This window comes from Herpailurus yagouaroundi, unplaced genomic scaffold (genome assembly GCF_014898765.1).
Source record: "Herpailurus yagouaroundi ecotype Mexico unplaced genomic scaffold, PumYag 77, whole genome shotgun sequence".
NCBI classification, from domain to species: Eukaryota; Metazoa; Chordata; class Mammalia; order Carnivora; family Felidae; genus Herpailurus; species Herpailurus yagouaroundi.
In genome coordinates this window covers 15,135,586-15,153,738 of record NW_024412388.1, presented here as the reverse complement: position 1 = coordinate 15,153,738, position 18,153 = coordinate 15,135,586, and the positions used below count along the sequence as shown (strand labels likewise).

The 18,153-nt window shown below is 54.3% G+C and overlaps 3 protein-coding genes across 7 annotated transcripts in view; 2 read left to right on the top strand and 1 right to left on the bottom strand.

Annotated features, from left to right (window-relative positions):
• Positions 1-1,841, top strand: part of KIF17 (kinesin family member 17) — a 46,754-nt gene extending 44,913 nt beyond the window's left edge. For 3 of the 4 annotated variants that reach the window (XM_040463487.1, XM_040463481.1, XM_040463496.1), the window contains 2 exons: positions 89-206; positions 1,123-1,301. In XM_040463487.1, coding sequence (XP_040319421.1) covers positions 89-206; positions 1,123-1,301 — 297 coding nt within the window. Of the gene's footprint in view, positions 1-88; positions 207-1,122 lie in introns of all 4 variants that reach the window. The other variant, XM_040463475.1, reaches the window with a different exon arrangement.
• Positions 1,842-4,274: 2,433 nt separating this feature from the next.
• On the top strand, positions 4,275-11,990 carry DDOST (dolichyl-diphosphooligosaccharide--protein glycosyltransferase non-catalytic subunit). Its single transcript, XM_040463459.1, has 11 exons — positions 4,275-4,503; positions 4,713-4,823; positions 8,131-8,217; positions 9,017-9,120; positions 9,254-9,348; positions 9,631-9,724; positions 9,991-10,139; positions 10,506-10,653; positions 11,129-11,249; positions 11,357-11,463; positions 11,555-11,990. The coding sequence occupies exons 1-11, from the start codon at positions 4,350-4,352 to the stop codon at positions 11,702-11,704; spliced, it is 1,320 nt and encodes a 439-aa protein (XP_040319393.1). The 5' UTR covers positions 4,275-4,349; the 3' UTR covers positions 11,705-11,990.
• Positions 5,970-18,153, bottom strand: part of PINK1 (PTEN induced kinase 1) — a 26,699-nt gene continuing 14,515 nt past the window's right edge. Inside the window, exons 4-8 of one of the 2 annotated variants that reach the window (XM_040463447.1) lie at positions 16,766-16,948; positions 16,075-16,238; positions 15,017-15,144; positions 14,481-14,717; positions 5,970-6,112 (exon numbers count right to left, since the gene is read on the bottom strand). In XM_040463447.1, the coding sequence (XP_040319381.1) occupies positions 6,065-6,112; positions 14,481-14,717; positions 15,017-15,144; positions 16,075-16,238; positions 16,766-16,948 (760 nt within the window). In that variant the 3' untranslated portion in view covers positions 5,970-6,064. Of the gene's footprint in view, positions 6,113-12,346; positions 13,736-14,480; positions 14,718-15,016; positions 15,145-16,074; positions 16,239-16,765; positions 16,949-18,153 lie in introns of those variants that run through there. The other variant, XM_040463438.1, reaches the window with a different exon arrangement.

The following is an 18,153-nucleotide window of genomic DNA, read 5'->3' as shown; positions in this document are numbered from 1 at the left end:
CAGGGCAGCCCCCAGCCCCCCGGGCCTGCAGAGGTAAGAACTATACAAACAAGGGGTCTTGACCCACGAGGATCTGGAATCTCGGCAGGAGGAAGACCGCTACAAGCTGATGCTCAGTCGCAGCGACAGCGAAAACATTGCCAGTAACTACTTCCGGTCCAAGCGAGCCAGCCAGATCCTCAGCACGGATCTCATGAAGAGCCTCGGTGAGTGCCCTGCCCACCTCCTGTCCTCCAGCTGCTCCCCGAGAGAGCCCTTCCTGGTCCTCTGCCGACTGGGAGTCACGTGATGGGTGGAGTGGCGTCAGGCCCGGGTTAAAAACCCCTTCCCGTCTCTGAGCCTCAGTTTCCTGAGCTGTGCACTGAGTTGGGTATACCTACTTCTCGGGGCTTAGGTGAAATGAGGTGGGCAAGCAGCCCAGCCCCGGGCCTGGCACGTAGTACGTGCTCAACGCACAGCCTCCCTCTTCCTGTCCCCCTCCATCTCTTGGCGGACCGCTGAGAGTTTGGTGCCCCCCCGATGCCCAGCAGGCCTGTGACACGTGGCTCGGTGCCCTGGCACGTGTTGCACGGGTCTGGCTCAGCTGCTCACTGGCTTCTGCAGATGCCGGTGTGGTGGCTTTCTCCCATTGAGCCAAAGGGGGCAGGCAGGGCCACCAAGGTGAAACACTTTTAAAAGCAAGGATTGCAAATCACTTGGTTCTTTCATTTCTAAAACCAAAATCAAAGACCACAGTTTCTAATAAAATATCAATGAAAAGCAAATCTCAGTCCTGCACTGAGACTACTGAAGAGGTGGAATCCAGCAGAGTTGAGGAACAGGAAGGGGAAAATGGCCCAGGATACAAATGAACATCAGTTGAGGACCCGGCATTGTGTCCATGTTGCAGATGAGGAAACTAAGGCTCTGGGAGAAGTCGCTCCCCAAAGTTGGGCTCTGAACACAGGCTTGTCTGGCTCGAGTCCTAGGCTGCCTCGGTCTGAGCCTTTAAAACTCCACACTCCTGGTCCAGAGCCTTTCGGAGGCCCAGCTGTGGGACCAGGCCTCCGGCTGGGTGGAACGGGCAGGGCTCCCCCTCTCCGTACCCCTGACTTACCTGCTCCTCTGCTCCCTTCTCCACAGCGCATCACAGCTCTCCCCCCGGCCTCAGCTCCCCACTCAACAACACCGCGGCCATCGTGCCCACCCAGGCCCCCGAAATGCCCCAGCCCCGGCCCTTCCGCCTCGAGTCCCTCGACATCCCCTTCACCAAGGTCAAGCGTAAGAAAAGCAAAAGCAGCTTCGGCAGTGAGCCTCTGTGAACTTGGCCTCCTGCTGCTGCCCTGCCTTTGAGCTTCCCAGAGACTGCCAGGCCCTCCCAGGGCAGCCCCAGCCAGGCCTCCTCCCACCTGCCCCCCACGGTGTCTGGGAGCCCAGGGGGCCCCTTGCCCTGGGAAGAGCTTTCCCTTCCCTGTTACCCAGAGAGCCTCCTCTGCCCAGACCATGAGCACTTGGGAGGCTGGGCCACCCCCGCAGAGGTGCGCTCGGGCTGTCCATGCCTCGCCAGTGTTCCACCTGCCACAGCCTGCCAGTGTTCCTCCGTGCCTCGATGGGCTCAGAAACCTCAAGGCTTTCACCAGCAGCCCCGACAGAGTGGGGAGCCACTTCCGCATGGATCAAGGACAGTGTGTTGGAGATGGACGATGGTGCCTCCTCCCCTTGCCTTCCTGGGGGGAAGCTGGGCAGCATGGGCACGGGAGTCCTGGGGCAGCTGTGCCACGCTGCCCTCTCCCGGCCGGTCTGTGGCCTAGAGGACGCTGCCCCGCATGAAGCTGCCCCAATAAACTGCCTTTTACCGATGAGCTCCCCTTCCCCGACCCTCTGACAGTGTCACCGGGGCCCCTCCTGCCACTGCGGCCTGGCCTTCACAGGGAAGCTCTTTCTGGAGCAGGGTTTGTTTCTTTCTTTAAAAAAAAAAATTTTTTTTTTAAAGTTTATTTATTTATTTTTGAGAGAGAGAGAGTGAGCAGGGGAGAGGCAGAGAGAATCCCAAGCAGGCTCCACACTGTCAGTGCAGAGCCTGACGTGGGGCTCAAACTCACTGGGAGCTGCGAGATCACGACCTGAGCCGAAATCAGGGGTCAGACGCTTAACCAACTGAGCCACCCAGGTGCCCCTGGAGCAGGGTTTCTTAACTACCTGATGCCTTTAAAACAAACGGGCTCCAGGGCTTCTGCAACTCCCTGCACTCATGAGTACAAGCACATTTTTCTGGGGAGAGCATCCGAACTGTCATTAGAGTCTCAGAGGATCCGTGGCTCGGGAGAGCAGAGACCTTGTTTTGGAAACCAGAGGTGGTGTCTTGCCGAAACCCAGAAGAAGGCCACGTTTTGACAGTCCTCGGGGGCTGTGCTGGAACCGGATGCCCTGACATGGCCAGAAATGAACCCAGGCCGCCCCAGTGGTTGAGGCTACATCCCTCCCTTTGCTCATTGTATCCCAGGCCTGCCCTGCGGGAGGGCCCCACAATCTCAGGGAAGAGTCTTGGCTTTGGGTTGAAGATGGGCCTCACTGCACTCTGGGCCCCATCTGCGAGAGGGGGAACACCTGCCTCCCAGGGGTATCGTGAAGGTTAAATGAGATCATGTGTGACGTTCCCGGTACATAGCAGGTGCTCTGCGTTAGTCCCCCTCCTTCGTTCTCCTCCATATTTTGCATTAATTAGTGTGGTGGGTCCCACAAGCCACGTGCCTGGGCGAAGGAGCTCATGCCCTGGAGAAGCTGGGGTGGAAGGTGCTCTGGTAACCGGAGATGAGTTTAACCAGAGGCAGGCTGCAGTACACCATTGAGAGGAAGAAAGGTCAGGGCTTTATGGGGGGAAAAGCATCCTTGTGAAGGGTGGAGCTACCATAAAAGACGCAGAAGATCCTGGGAGGCTTAAGAAGGGAATGGCCGGGGTGGGCGTGGTTGCCGTGTGCGCAAAGGCGAGTGGGGAAGCTGAGTGTGTTAAAGGTTGGAGACTCACCGCATGGATAGTCCTGAGCAGAGCCGGAGAAGGAGGTTGCTGAGTTCAGTTTCAGTGGAGACCTGAGCGTGAGGAGCCCTGGGTGACCCTGAGCAGTGGGACTCCTAAGCCACCTACAGGCATCATCAGGTCTGAGTTCAAGGTGATCGGATGTGGCATTGTATGCAGAAGGGTAGGAGGGCTGGGCTGGGACGCCCAGGGTGGGGGTGAGGCTTAACTCTCAGTGGAACCAGCGGAGATGGAGAGGAGGTAGATTCAGTTAAGGAGATGGAAGGAGGGAGGTTCTGACTTTTGCCCCCACATTCTTTTGGGAGGGCAAGTGTGAAAGGTCAGAAAAGAACAGCTGCCTTTTGTCTCCACCATCGCTATTTGCCCCAGGATTGTGGCTGGGACCCAGCCTTGGAGCTGCTTTTACTTAGACCCGTGGTGGGGCTGAGGTGAGCCAGGTGCCCCCCATCAATTTAGAAGCTAGCATTACTGAGGGGAGGCTGAGCCACACTCGGCACGAAGTGCTTCAAAACCTGCCCCTGAGCTCCCACGAGCTCAGCTTTTCCAAAGGCACGCAGGTAAGTGGGAGGGCTGAGCCTCGCTATTATTACTATTTCCAGCCTAGGAAAGTGGCCCGGAGAGAAGTGAAATGCCCCAGCAGCAGGGGTAGTGAGAGGCGGAGCTGAGAAATGAACCCAGCTACAGCGTTTTCATCGGGAAGCCAGTTCGCCGCCTATCCAGCTGCCTCCAGCATGGGCCACCAGGCCTGGTAGGTCAGGCCTGTACCCAGGCCGCTGGGTCCATTAGTGACAGGAGATTCAAAGTATCCTAGCCCTGATCTTAGTTTTCCAACCCTTTCCTCCCTGGAGATAGAGATGGGGCCTGGTTTCTAGTCCCGAGTCTGTCCTGGGCCAGTGAGGACACAGCCAGGGAGCACCGAGGAGGCGGTTCCAAGTGGCCACAACCTCTCCAGGTCCCGTAAGGGACAAGCCCGCCTGATGAGGAGGCGGGATCTGGGCTCCCGGCGGGAGTCCGGCCTGGGCGGAGCCTAAGGGCGCTCGGCCTTGTTGATTGGCTGCGGTCGCAGAGCTGTCTTTCTAGGATTGAGCCTTTTCCTTTGGGGGGGCGGAACCTCACGCCCCTTCCGCCAATAGGATTCAGAGAGTCCGCCTCCAACCGGGGCACTTCCGGTGGTGCTAACCCGCTCTTCTCCCGCGCAGCAGCGGCTCGGAACCCCCGGCCACAGCCTACCCGGATCGTTTCCAGATGTTACTCTAAGTCCACGAACTGCGATTGGGCAGCGTAGACGGGGCACTTCCGGTGCCCGGGTGCCTGGGTTCTCGGCAGGAAGCGCAAAATGGAGCCCGGCGCCGCGGCCCGCGCTTGGTCTCTCCTGTGGCTGCTGCTGCCCTTGCTTGGCCCGGTCTGCGCTAGCGGTCCCCGCACCTTGGTGCTGCTGGACAACCTCAACCTGCGGGAGACGCACTCGCTTTTCTTCCGAAGCCTGAAGGGTGAGACCGGGACCCGAGGGGGTGGTGGGGGACAGTCGGGTTGGAAAGGCTCCCGAGCCCGAGGCCAGCGACCACCCTCCCTCCTACTGGTTTTCCACGAGGGAGCTGCGAGCTCTGGCCTCTCGCTTGCGGGGGCGGTCGTGACCCTTGCAGTGGTGGTTTCCCCTGGCGTGCTGTCTGCCTCAGCGCCCTGTTTTCTTCTCGTCCAGACAGGGCTTTTGAACTCACGTTCAAGACCGCAGATGACCCCAGCCTGTCCCTCATTAAATACGGGGAGTTCCTCTATGACAATCTCATCATCTTCTCCCCGTCGGTGGAAGGTAAGTGCTGCGCGTCGCTCCCAGAACTGGGCTTCAAGGCCCATGATCGATCGCTTTCTTCTGGGTCTTGTGCATTTTCTGGGTCATGGCATGGGTCACCAGCCCTGGCACTGCTGCTGCTGCCAGGGAGGAGGAAAACGTTCACTTCTAACCTGGGCCCGGGAGGGAACATCCTTTCTTAAAGACACAGCTGAGGGTTGTGGGGTCAAGTGTTGCACAGACCATGGAACAGCAGGCCCTGCTACTCTGGGAAGGGGTTTCCCTATAAAGGGCCTGATAGAAAGATGGAGAGCCCCCCCAGCCTGGGTTGGCCTGTGTGGATAGGGGAAGTGGCATGCTATTAATATAGTTTGCCTACAGAAGCCTCCTGATGGTTGATTCTATGAATTCAGAAGGATTCAGTTTCAGAGTTGGAAAAGAACATGAGCCATAATCTAGCCCAACCCCCTATTTGAGGCTGGCTGGGTATGTGCAGGGTCTAGTGGAGGGCTGGTTGTGGAACAGAATGCATATCTTCACTGGATTATCCAACTGATACTTCGGTATTCCTGTGACAGCCTACAAGTTGTGCTCAGATGGATGGGGATGTCAGGAGAAGGAAAGAAGCTGTGGGTCAGACAGGTGGGGGAGAGGCTGAGCTAGGCTCTCGCTTTGGGAAGGTCAGAGAGCCTAAACAGTGTTTCTCAAATCTTAGTCATTTCCGTACCGCCTTCCTGATTTTTACTGTATTCCATATCACCTGTTAATAATTACCTAACGCTTTCTTTAGATTGACCCCTTAAAAAAAGAAAAAAAGCAACAAACTGTAACATCATTTAAAAAGGAAGCTAGTAGTGAACTCAATATCACTACTAAAAATGGAAAGCCAGGATCCTTACCTTTCAGTGGAAGGAACTATAAAGGCAATTAGCAAATGTTAAAGAAGTGTTAAGATCAGTATCAAACTAAGATACTCTCTTTGATGGAGCAAGCTTAGAAAACCGTTGGAAAGGCAAGAAGTCTCTCTGAGATTTAGTGTTGTTTAAAGCCCTGCCCCACACCACTGTCCTACCCTTTCTGCCCCTATCAGGGTAAGCCCCACAGGCTTACGTGTGCTGGTGGAGGCAGGGGGGTTTGGTGTAAGAGTTTGGCCCTGGCTCTGAGGGCCCTTCTGTGGTACTGTGATCTCCGTTAGCCCTCTCGGGTGTGAGAACTCTGGCGTCCTTCTCCGTGTATCCCTGGGTTCCTCGCCAGCTCAGGGATTAGGAGGCTCTCAAGTCACATGCAGTGATGGTCACAGAAGAATGATCCTGAAAAAACAGGGTTCTATTTTATAGATGGGCACATGAGCTCAGGAAGGCAGAATTGCCTAGATTCAAGCCCAGGTATCTCTGTCTTACAGTCTGGGTTCTTTCCTCTTCAGAAGGATTTCTCAACGGTGGCACTTCTTGACATTTTGGACTGGATAATTCTTTGTAGTAGGGGGCTGTCTTGTGCACTGTCAGATGCTTAGCAGCATCTCCAGACATGGCCCTTCAGGGCAAAATTGCCCCTGGTTGGGAACCACTGTCTACCGTATTCCACCAGGAGCTGCTTTTGAAATTGTCTAAGACTCTGCCTGGCCTCTCTGTAGGCCTCTCTGTGGGTGGGTGGATAGATGGCTTTCTGGATGTAAGTAAAGTCCCCAGATACAAGATGTTCTGTCTGTGCCTGAGGTGAGGGAAGTTGCTTTTTTGTCTTTCTCTCAAAAGTACCTCTCAGAAAAGAGGGCCGTTCTCACAGTTGCATCTTCACAAAGTCCTATTACGGACTCATTTCCGACCGCCTAATGGGTGTGTAATGGACAGACTTCCATATCCAGTCTCCGCACATGGCCCTTCTATCCTTCCAGTTGCTTGGGCCAGAGATCTTGGGGTTGTCCTTAGCACCCCTCTCTCTCTCTCACCCCATATCCGGCCTGTCACAGGCCCTGCTGACTGTGCCTTCAGGAGTGTAAGCCCACCCCGTCTCCCACCTCCCTCGCCCCTCCTGCCCCCCTCCCTCGCCCGTCCTTCCCCCCTCCCTTTCTCTTCCCTCCCTCCCCTCCCCCCGTCGCTCCCCCCCCCCCCCCCCCCCGTTCCTCACTGCCCCAATTATCACGGTGGCCTTCTGACCCACCACTGTGCTTCCACCCTAGTCCCCTGTACCCGATTCTCCACCCAGCTGCCAGAATTGTTCTTTAAAACTGTAGATCAGGGCATGTTGGGGTCGTGCTCAAAACCTCCAGCGGCTCCTCTTTATGGCCAACCTCACGGGGCCTGTAAAGCCCCGTGAGCTGCCCCTCCTGCTTCAGCCTGGCCACGTGTGCTTTTGCTCCCCCCTCCCTACTCTGGCTCGGCCACACTGGGCTCCTTGCTGGGACGGGCTCACCTGCCTTGGGGAACTCGTACCTGTCATCCTTAACGCCCCCCGAGCTGCCTGGGTCACTCTCACACCTCAAATGCTACTTGCCCAGGTCTTCCCTGACCGACCTTTATATAATAGCTTCCCCCTCCCGCCTTTGTCCCTTTTTTGCCTTCTCTGCATGCACTACATGAATTCCTGAGCATTCCCTCCATTACTTTACGTTGAACCTCAGGGTGTACTTTGGGGAAGACTCTTGGTCCAGTTCTGGATGCTTGTGATAGTCACCTGACCGGACTGATTGACAAAACAAAGATCATCTCATAAGTACAAACGTTGGAAGTTGAGCCTTTTTGGTGATCGCTTTAATAAAAGCAGTCTACAAACTGGTTCTGTCTCTCATGGATCTAAATCTGTAGGGTTAACGGGAAAAAAACCGTGCGTGTTGGCAAATGAGTACTTGTGACCGTGTCATCCTCAGACCCAGGGGCGCTCTGTCTCAGACAGTTGAGACGGAAGTGAGATTGATGGGCTCTGGAAAACTGTGTTAGCCCAAAGTGACTCTGGCGAAGACAGAGATACTCATGTGAAAGGTGCAGGTGAGGAGTCTGAATGAAGTTGTATCATGAAATGTAGCTGAGAAAACGCAGCACTTCTAAACATATATTTTGAACGTGACTCGAAATGTATGTAAGTAACTTGACCTCTATCATTGGTAGGTGTTTGACTATATCGTCCATACTTCTGTAAGTTAAAAGTTTATGAATTCAAGTTGTTACTGTTGGATCTTCACTTTGGGAAGACGGGCATCTGTGGTAAATGTCCCTCTCGTTCTGGGCCTCCAGAGGGCTGTTCTGGGATGGACTGTGGCTGGTCTGTGGGCCACTCTCCCCCGCCCAAATGTCAGAGGAGCCGCCTGGGTCACCGAGTCTGGTGCTTCTTTCAGATTTCGGAGGCAACATCAACGTGGAGACCATCAGTACCTTTATTGACGGTGGAGGCAGTGTCCTAGTAGCTGCCAGCTCAGACATTGGTAAGTCTGACCTGTGAAGGTCTGGTGCTTTCCAGCGTTTCTCCAGGAAGCTTGGCAAGCTTTACAAATGGAAGTGCCAGATTGGTGTTCACTGGGTGGGCCTGGTCAGGGAGTGAGGGAAGTACAGAGCCATTCACCTCCTCCTGTCAGCAGGACCAGGGAGATGTGGGGCCTTTTATGGGCTGGGAACCCTGTTTTTTCCCAGTTTGGTTTTTTCCCTTTGTTTTTGTTTGTGTTGGTGGGCCTTCCCTGACAGAAAGAAAAGATGGGGCTGGCTATTTGGGCAGAACCCAGAGTAATTTGACAGATTGTTTTGTTTTTTTGTTGTTGTTCCCTATTTTGGAAATTTTCAAACATACGTGGAAGTAGGGAGAGAGCAGTATTCTGGAGCCTGCACGCGTATCCCGCAGCTTTGGTTGGTGTCAGCACCCGGCCAGTCTCATTTTGTTTTTCCCAGTGTTGACAGACTGGGGTGATGAGGAGGAGAAGTCCCGTGAAGCCAGGCTCATTCAGGTCAAGTCTGCCTGAGGTTATGACTTTGCCTCAATGGGGGGTTTTGTGTATTTGTGGGCAGAGGACCAGGTGGTTCTCCGTGTTACTGATTCAGGTTCTGACCCCTGGAGGCAGAAAACCGTGCTGTTGTCCAGCTGTCCAGTTGGGGCTGAGCACGGCCTGGGGAAGTGGCAGGGCCTAAGGGTGACTGGGAGAGGGTGAGTCACCAGGAGGCCAGGGAAGCGACACTGCTTGGCCCAGGGCCCACCTGTAAGGGTTAAACCAGGCATTTCTTGGGTCTTTGCAGGTGACCCTCTTCGAGAGCTGGGCAGTGAGTGTGGGATCGAGTTCGACGAGGAGAAAACAGCCATCATTGACCATCACAACTACGACATCTCAGACCTTGGCCAGGTAACCGGCCCGTTACCTTCCAGGTTTGGGGCCCTTCCACCAGGGCTCAGCCTGGAAACCGAGAAGGAGTAGGAAGGGAGTCCCTGGCGTGGAGGCGCCTTTTCCTGACCCCCATCTCCCTCTGTTGCCGCAGCACACGCTCATTGTGGCCGACCCCGAGAACCTGCTGAAGGCCCCAACCATTGTTGGGAGATCATCTCTGAACCCCATCCTCTTTCGAGGTGTTGGGTGAGTGAGCAGGCCCAGGGCGCTAGAAACCTGGGGAGGATGGGAAACTAACCCACCCTTGATGGTTTAGGGGGTTCTATCCCTGGAGGAGAGGGGAGAGATTAATTTAGGACACTCAGAGTCAGACTTCGTTGTTGCAGCAAGAGGAAAGCTAGTGGCAGAGCAGGCGTGCGACTGCTGAGAAAGCAGGACTCGTCCCTGTGGAGAAGTGACCCTTCGGGACCCAGGTCCTTGAGCTCAGTTCTCAGGGTCCCTGTGGGGTGCTCTCCTTTCCTTCTGTAGGATGGTGGCCGATCCTGACAATCCTTTGGTGTTGGACATCCTGACGGGCTCCTCCACGTCTTACTCCTTCTTCCCGGATAAACCTATCACCCAGGTGAGGGGCCGTTGCAGCCTTGAGGCCTGCGGGCCCCGGGCCCAGCGGCGAGGCCCTTTATGTGAAGACGAGCAGGAGTAAGAGGAGAGCACACGGGGCGGAGGCTGGTGAAGGAGAGGTTGCTGGGAGCAGGAAGGGGCAGAGGCGCCGGGGCCTCTGGTGCCACCCTCAGGTTGACGTCCGGCCTGCTGTCCTCTTGCCCCAGAGGCCCAGCTGCCTGTCCTTTCCCCGGGCTCTCCTGGATGACAGCCCTCTGTTGTTCCCAGTACCCCCACGCGGTGGGGAAGAACACCCTGCTCATTGCTGGGCTCCAGGCCAGGAACAACGCCCGGGTCGTCTTCAGCGGCTCCCTGGACTTCTTCAGCGATGCCTTCTTCAACTCGGCGGTGCAGAAGGCTGCGCCCGGCTCCCAGAGGTGGGTGCTGGTGGGCTCGGGGGCGTGTGGTCTGGTGCTGGGGAGGAAGGAGCCTTCCAGCTGGAAGCGTCGGAGGCCAGGTGTCTTTGGGTTGAAGACTTCGTTGCTGTGTTGGTACCGTAGACTTTTGAGGGTGGCAGCGGCTTACCCGGAGATGTTTCAGCGAGTGTGTTTGTTGTGAAGGTGACCCCACAGCAACACCACCTGACCTCTTTTCCCCGTTCCTTGAAGCAGGATACCTAGATACGTATGGTCTCCAGGCAGAAGCTAGTTTCAGGCAGTTTGTCTCCATGGATCGTGACTGTCAGGCATCGCTGCAAAGAAGTCCGTTCTGGGCCCCTAGCCTCCTGTTTGCCCCTTCTGCAGGTATTCCCAGACGGGCAACTACGAGCTAGCTGTGGCCCTCTCCCGCTGGGTGTTCAAGGAGGAGGGTGTCCTCCGTGTGGGGCCCGTGTCCCACCATCGGGTGGGTGAGACCGCCCCACCCAACGCCTACACCGTCACCGACCTAGTGGTAAGAGCATCTTGGAGCAGGAGGGACCCCTGTGGTTTGGGCCAGGTTGCTTTAGCTCAGAAGCATTTATTGAATATTTAGTGGCCTAAATAAGGACAAATAAATTAATCTTTACTCCTAAGAAAGTGTAGGTGCAGAGGGCCCGGTGCACAAGCCAGTGTCTAAAAAGGCGTGAAGAGGTATGGGTTTGTCGTGGAGGTGTAGAAGCGGGAGGGCTCTGCTGCTCCGTTCTGCTGGTTGGGGGGAGGGGTGGAGACTGCAGCGAAGGTAGCGGCAGGGCTCCCTGACGGTGCCTGGCCCGTCCGCAAGTGGGGCAGTCTGGGTGCAGACGTTGGTGGTCCAGGGCTGAGGTGGAGAGGGGCGTTAGCGGGCTGGGGAGCAGGGGCTCGCCCTGGGGGTTCCTGCCGGGTCCACGAGGGACTCGGTGCTGCTCCAAGGGTGGTGACTCCCCCGGCCGACCAGCCTGTCGTCTCAGGAGTACAGCATCGTGATTGAGCAGCTCTCAAATGGCAGATGGGTCCCCTTTGATGGTGATGACATCCAGCTAGAGTTTGTCCGCATCGATCCTTTCGTGAGGACCTTCTTGAAGAAGAAAGGCAAGTAGTGCTCTCATGGGGGACAGCGGCAGGACGACAGTCCTGTGGTGCTCGCTCTTGTGAGGCTGACGGAGACACCCCTCTGGTGGTCTCGGCTCCCCCCACAGGTGGCAAATACAGCGTCCAGTTCAAGTTGCCCGATGTGTATGGAGTGTTCCAGTTTAAAGTGGATTACAACCGGCTAGGCTACACGCACTTGCACTCTTCCACTCAGGTGAGCCAAAGTCACGGTCCCCTTTTCGGCCGGAGTGGGCCTCGCCTGGGCTGCTGAGTGGCCGGGGCCTGTCCCCTCTGTCGTGTTGCAGGTGTCGGTGAGGCCGCTCCAACACACGCAGTATGAGCGCTTCATCCCCTCGGCCTACCCGTACTACGCCAGCGCCTTCTCCATGATGCTGGGGCTCTTTATCTTCAGCACGGTCTTCTTGCACATGAAGGAGAAGGAGAAGTCTGACTGAGGCGGCCGAGCCCTGGAACTCCTTAAAACATGCAGATGGGGGTTACATAGGGTTGGGTTGTCTTTATGGTGGTGTGTGTGTTTCACTTGTTTGTTTGTTTGTTTTTTTAAGCTGTGGGACAGTGGCAGAGTCTCACCTCAGTGGGAGACGCGGCACTGAGTACCAAGGGGGTGGGGGTTGGGGGATGATTTTTATGTTGAGTTTTTCCACCTAATGCTAAGTGGTATCTTCCATGTGTGGTCACTCTCATTTCTAAGATAAAAAGAAACCTTGCCCTCCAACTTGATGTGGCTCCCGTGTGCTTTGCTGTGGTGGGGATGCTGTTCAGCCATGAGACACAAAATAGTAAGTGGCCTCTAAGTGTCGCCAACCGTATTTTCCTTAAGTGTGAAATCACAACACTTCCTCACTTCTCGGGGGAGAAGAGAAGGTTAATAACACACTGAGGCCGGTGGGGAAATTGGGGTAACAGTGCTTGACTTAATAGAATTACAGAATTGCTTCTTTGAAAGGAACTACAATATACGTTCACCTTGCTTTAGGCAGTAGCTGTAGTCCTAAAAAGCAGGTGTAAAATCACATGAAATCCTTTCCTCATTGTTCTCTTTATTATGGTGTAAAGATCACTCTTAAAGCCACGTATTCAATTCAAAGCAAATAACGTCTTCTGCAGTTGAAAATGTGCATTTAATTCTTCACGATTTCTATAAGAAATACTGGTCAAAAGGCAGATTAGCAATAAAACACTACACGGTTAACTTCCATTTCTTCATTACTTCTAGCTCCACTAGACTCGATTTAGTAGCTGGAGGAGCTGAGTGGAAATGCTTCCGCAGACACACCCCAGAGCTTTCCAGAATGCTTGACTGAAGTGCAGAGGCTTCCTACTTCTCAGGCCTCACTGGATGTTTTCATTCTGACACCCGAATATACCGACCCGGGCAGATGTCTGCCTTAGCTCAGGAAGCACACAGGCTGATTCACGGCTGCCACTTTCAAACAAGCCGCAGTCCCTTCCTGGAGTCATGCTCTGCTACCAACAGGCAGGGCCTTGCTGGGACCTCTGGAAGGTGAGGGGGGAGGCACACGTCTGGGCCTCACTCAGCCTCACCTCCAGACCTAACAGACCAGCTCAGCCACCGGCTTCACAGAGGTCCATGAGGGCTTTTGGTCAGCAGGTAACACCTCACTCCTCATTTGCTGCAGAGAATGCATGCCTCTGGCTGTGTGCTCCGGTCTTCTCACCTTCTATTAGCATTTACACACAAGGGGCCTTGTGATTAATCAGGGTGTCTTTTTAGAATTAGGCCTTTTGAATTCATCTAGACCAGGGGTTGGCAAACTCTGACTTGTGGGCCAGTCTGGCCTGCTGCCTGTTTTTCGGGTTTTCAAATAGTTGGAAAAAATTAAAATATTAGTTACCTGCGAAATTCAAATTTCGGTGTATTTACATATTTAAGACTGCTTCTGCGCTACGAGACAGTCTGTTTGCCAGCCCCTCGACGCTGCCCGTGAGAACGTCAGACCACACAGGTTACGTGAGGCACCTAGGATGGCACGGCTAGGGTGAGTTAGTAGCTACGGACTGAACTTGGACGTGAGCTAGCTGTTCCTTCCATTTGCCAAACCCGAGGCCTTCTCCGGGGCTGACCAGCCCTCCCTACGCCATCTTGTTCTGCTCCCGCCCTCACTCCTGGGAGCTCTGCCCATTCACAGACCATCACCACACGGATGCTGCTAAGTTCTTTTAGTAATTCAGCTACAGCAGGGCCCTTATGGGGCTGCTCTCCAGGAGCAGAGGAGCAGGGCTGCCTGGCACAGCGTTTCATACTCCAGGTTGGCCAGAAATAACATCTTCATCTTTGTCTCCACGCAGCTCTTCTCCGTGAGCCTGTTGGCCAGTAAAGTGGCAGCGGACTGTTGGAGGAGCCAGCCGACCATCTTGTCTAGTTTCAGATTCTTCAGGGCCAGCGTGTGTTCCCCCCAGAGGCTTAAGTGAAGCACATTAGCAGCCACTCGGGCAGACGGTCTCTGCAACAGGCAGGGAAGCGGAAGCTTAGAACATGTGGCTGGCAAAGCATGTGGCCCCAAACCCGATCCGTTAATGAATCCTCATTTCAGGGTCTTCCCTTCTCCGGCCCCAAATTCTTGTCCACCCCTATGTCTCTCCTTCCTACAACACCCTTCGCTCTCCTGACACACGCTGGCTGCTCGCCCTCCATGCTGCAGGCTTTTCCAGGTGCACAAAGGTGCCGCAGGCCACATGTGTCGTGGAAATAGTCTCCCCGTCAAGGAAGGGCCACGAGCCACCTTAGACCTCTCCTCACTTAGTAACTGGTGGCACTGAGCACATGCTGTGCGGTGGCAGGGAGGCGGGAGGACAGGGGTTTGGACCGTGTCTGCCTTTGTGCTCTTCCCTAGGCATGCCGCCTGGCCTGGGCCTGGGCAGGTCCAGATCTGCTCTTGGGCGAGGCCTCACCTCTGTTTCATTAGATGTCGGCTGTTCCTAGAAGCTACAACTCTGTTAAACACTTCTTAAAAATGCATCTTCTTCCCTCTAAGTAACTGAAGCCACTGAAGCCAAGACAAGTTGCGTTGCTGGAACTGTAAGCTGGTGGCTACCTCCCCTACTCCTATTTATACTAAAGTTTGTTCTCCTGTACAAACTTGGTTAGGACAGAGGAGCTATCGGTGACTCTAGTCTTGCCCAAACCTGGTCTTTACTCTGGAACATGAACTTTCACACAACTCCTGCAAGACCTGGGGACAGCCTCACCTTGCTGGCCTCTCGCTGGAGCAGTGACCTCACCAACTGTCTTGCTTCTAGAGGCACCGACTTGGGCAGTGCGGGCAGCTGAGCCTCCTGGTAACTGCGGCTTTCAAGGTGGGCCCTGCCCTGGCCGTAAAAGGGATTAGAGAGCCCGAAGATTTCGTAGGCGAGTGCACCCACTGCCCAGGCATCGGCTTTGCCGTAGTCAATCACTGCTCTGGGGCCCGGGCAGGCTGTGGACACCTGTTAGGAAGCAATGAGTGAGCTTCACGCTGCTGGCACCTAGAACGCATTCACGTTCCGGCACAGCATCTGACTCCTGGGCTGATCGGAACTCTCCCAAGAACCCAGAATTTGAGCTGTGGCTAGGACCCACGAGAATCTACTCAGGTTGCAGGGGACTTGTGCCAAATTAAGGGTCAGAAAAGATGGAGGTGTTGAGTAAATAATGAGGACAAGGACTTTCACACTTGTCCTCTCAGTGGAAGCACGGTGGAGAAGTATGTTTGCTGATGGCACAAGACCTGCTTAGCGGGACTCACCTCAGGAGCCATCAGGCAGCCGTTTCCACCCCGGTCCACATACCAGCTGGTGAAAGGCAGCTGCAGGCCAATGCGCTCATCAGCCAGGCAGCAACCAAAATCTGTGATCACCAACCAGGGGCAGCCATCTGGGGAAGGGACAGGTAGAGGTAAGTGACTGGCCCCTCCGAGAGGCCTTCCTATGATCCCCACCATGGCCACCGTCAAGACATGGGTGAGAGAGGTTTACAAGGACTCCATGTTGGTCCAGGAGCGCAGGATGGCTACCCTGTCCCCAGAGAGCTCAACGGGAGGGCCAGCTAAGTGGGCACGGAAATGCCTCCAGGAAATCAAAGCCCCCAAACAAAGAACTGGATAAAAGCTTGGCTCAATCTAAGCAAGTAATCGGAGCTAGCCCAGGACTGAAGGAGCTGCTCATGGTTTACTCAGCAGATGGTGCTGGGCTCAGATGATCTCTAAGAGCTCTTACCACCCCAAGAATCTGATCTGAACTTGAAACCCCAAATCCAAACCCAAGAAACTGGTCCATTAGGATTTAGTTGTCTGTAAAAGTATTCACACAGACTTTCTTTAAAAACCTAGTTCCTCTAGCAATTTACTTGCCTCTTATTTTCAATCTAGTTCAAAACTTAGCAGACATACAAATCTCCTTTAAAACAGCCCAGGTAAGGGGCCATCTAGCCTCTACTTCAGTGCCTCCAGCGTGGGGAACTCGGGATCCCCAGGGGCACTGGGCTTATCTTTGGACAGCTCTCACTGTCTCAAAATGCTTTTTTCTACTGAGCTACAGTCTACCTCTCTTTTACTTTAAGAGAACTTCTGCCACCGAGTCTTGTGTTCTGTAAGTGGGCCACAGAAAGGAATCATTCCACAAGCCCTACAAAGAGAACAAAGGCCTCCATTTTGAGGAGAGATTGCTCCCCTCTTGTGCATGGAGTGAAATTAAGACAACATGTAACAGAACATACAAAGTCAAAAAGGACCTGAAGGGTCCTTAAATGTTTGCAGACATGAGTCTGGTGCACCCCGGATGGCTGTGAGGTAGGGCAGGGACCCACCTGCGTCCAGCTCCACGAGAATGTTGTCAGATTTCAAGTCTCTGTGCGCAACGCCCTGTTGAACCAGATGATCCACCCCCTCCAGGAGCTGCAGGATCATCACGGTGGCGAGGCGGGGGCTCGGGGTGTTCATACGAAGGTACTGGCGCAGGGTGCAGGGGTAGCTGGTGGAGAGGGTGACAGGGCCTCTGGCTATCACACATCATTGGTCCCCAGCATCTTACTTACGATTAGGATGACGATCCTTCCTCATTGTGGAGTTTCTTAATCTTTTCTCCCTCAAGTATCCTTTCTGTTCCCACCCATTACCCTGAGTTAGGAAGTGAGAGCTTGGGCCCCACGTGATGAAAGTAATGGAGCAGACACTCTTTCCTTAAAATGCCCATTACAGCAATGCCAGTAGGTACAGAGAGCAAGGAGAGAGAACTTTCTGTGTTAAACAAGACACACACAACTGGTAAGGCAAGCCGTAGAGAAGGAGCAAGAATCAAATGTACTAAAAACACTAGGTGAAAACTATGTTCTAAGTGAAGACGAAGTTCTATTTTCATGAAAAATCATCCTAAAGGGACGCTGCTCTCTAGGGCAGTCTGCCCTCACCGTGGCCTTGCCCTACAGAAGGACGAGGTGCCTCCTCCCTGCCACCCCGGGGGCTGCAGGTGCACAGGGCCAGGGGCCGCCTCCTACTTACTTCTTCATAACGAGGAAGAGCGTCCGCCCGTGGCCCAGGCCTTCAGGGTGAAGACGTGGCGGCAGCACATCAGGGTAGTCGACCAGGGCCCCTGGCAGCAGTGGTACAGAAGAGGTGAAGGCACGGAAGACCCGGATGATGTTGGGGTGAGGGGCCAGTTGCTTGGGACTTCCCTTGGACTTTCTAGTTCAGCCAAATGACACCAACGGAAAGATAATTATACCACGATAAATACTGACATTTAATCACCCATTTTAATCAAACAGTACAGATCTGCTTTGTGTCAGGTGCAGAGCCTGGTGTTAGAGTGAAAAAACAAACCCATAAAGATGACTAATCACATTTGAGGACTCCGCTGGCCCATCCATCTGTCCATCCATCCATCCCATGCTGCAGAATACAGTGGTCAAGAGACTCTGGAATCTGACTCTGGTTTGAGTTCCAGGTCGGCCACTGTAAGCCCTTGGTCAGGTTACTTCTCTGCGCTCAGTCTCAACTGCCAAAGGGAATAGGGTAGTAACACACCTTGTAAGGTTGTTAATACTTACAAAGGACCCAGAATCTCTATGATCGCAAGGTGTTTTTTTTTTTTTTTTTTTTCCCAATGTTTATTTCAGAGAGAGAAGGAGACACAGAATCCAAAGCAGGCTCAAGACTCTGAGCTGTCAGCACACAACCCGATGCAGGCCTCCAACTCGTGAACTGCGAGATCATGACCTGAGCCAAAGTCAGATGCTCAACTGACTGAGCCACCCAGACGCCCCTATGATTGCCAAGTTCTAACCCTTAACGTGGAGTATGAGCTCAATAAACCTTGGTTGAATAAATGAATCGGCACAGATGCAGGTTGTAGTACAGCCATCACTTGCCTGCCCAGACCTCCTCCTCAGGGATCCCCACACCCACAGGCCTGCTGGCGCACAGTGGCCATGTTCTGGATGGTGTGAGTCGGCCTGCTATATATCAGCCCCACCCCTCAGGCACTACTGACTGGGTGGGCACCTGACCTAAGGGCAAGGAGCCTGCAGTCACATCGGAGACCCAAACGGTTGGTGGGAAAAGGGAAGGGGGCTGGTTAGATTCTCTCTTGGAGGAACATTAATGAAAAAACATGGCAGTAATCTAGCAGTCAGCAATGGAACTGACGGTGGAAGGTGCCGGCCAAAAGTCACCCATGTGATCAAAGGCACACAGGAACAGAAGAGCTATGGGGGAAGAAAGAAGGACACAGGGTGAGAGAGTTCAGAGTGGAGGAGAAACCCAAAAACACGAAGACAACACTGAGGGAGCAAGATGGCCACCCCCATCCGAAGATCCGCCTCAGTTCCCGAGCTTTGTAGAGCCAGTCCACAGGTGGCCTCCTACTGCTCTCACTCTCCAGTCCATCT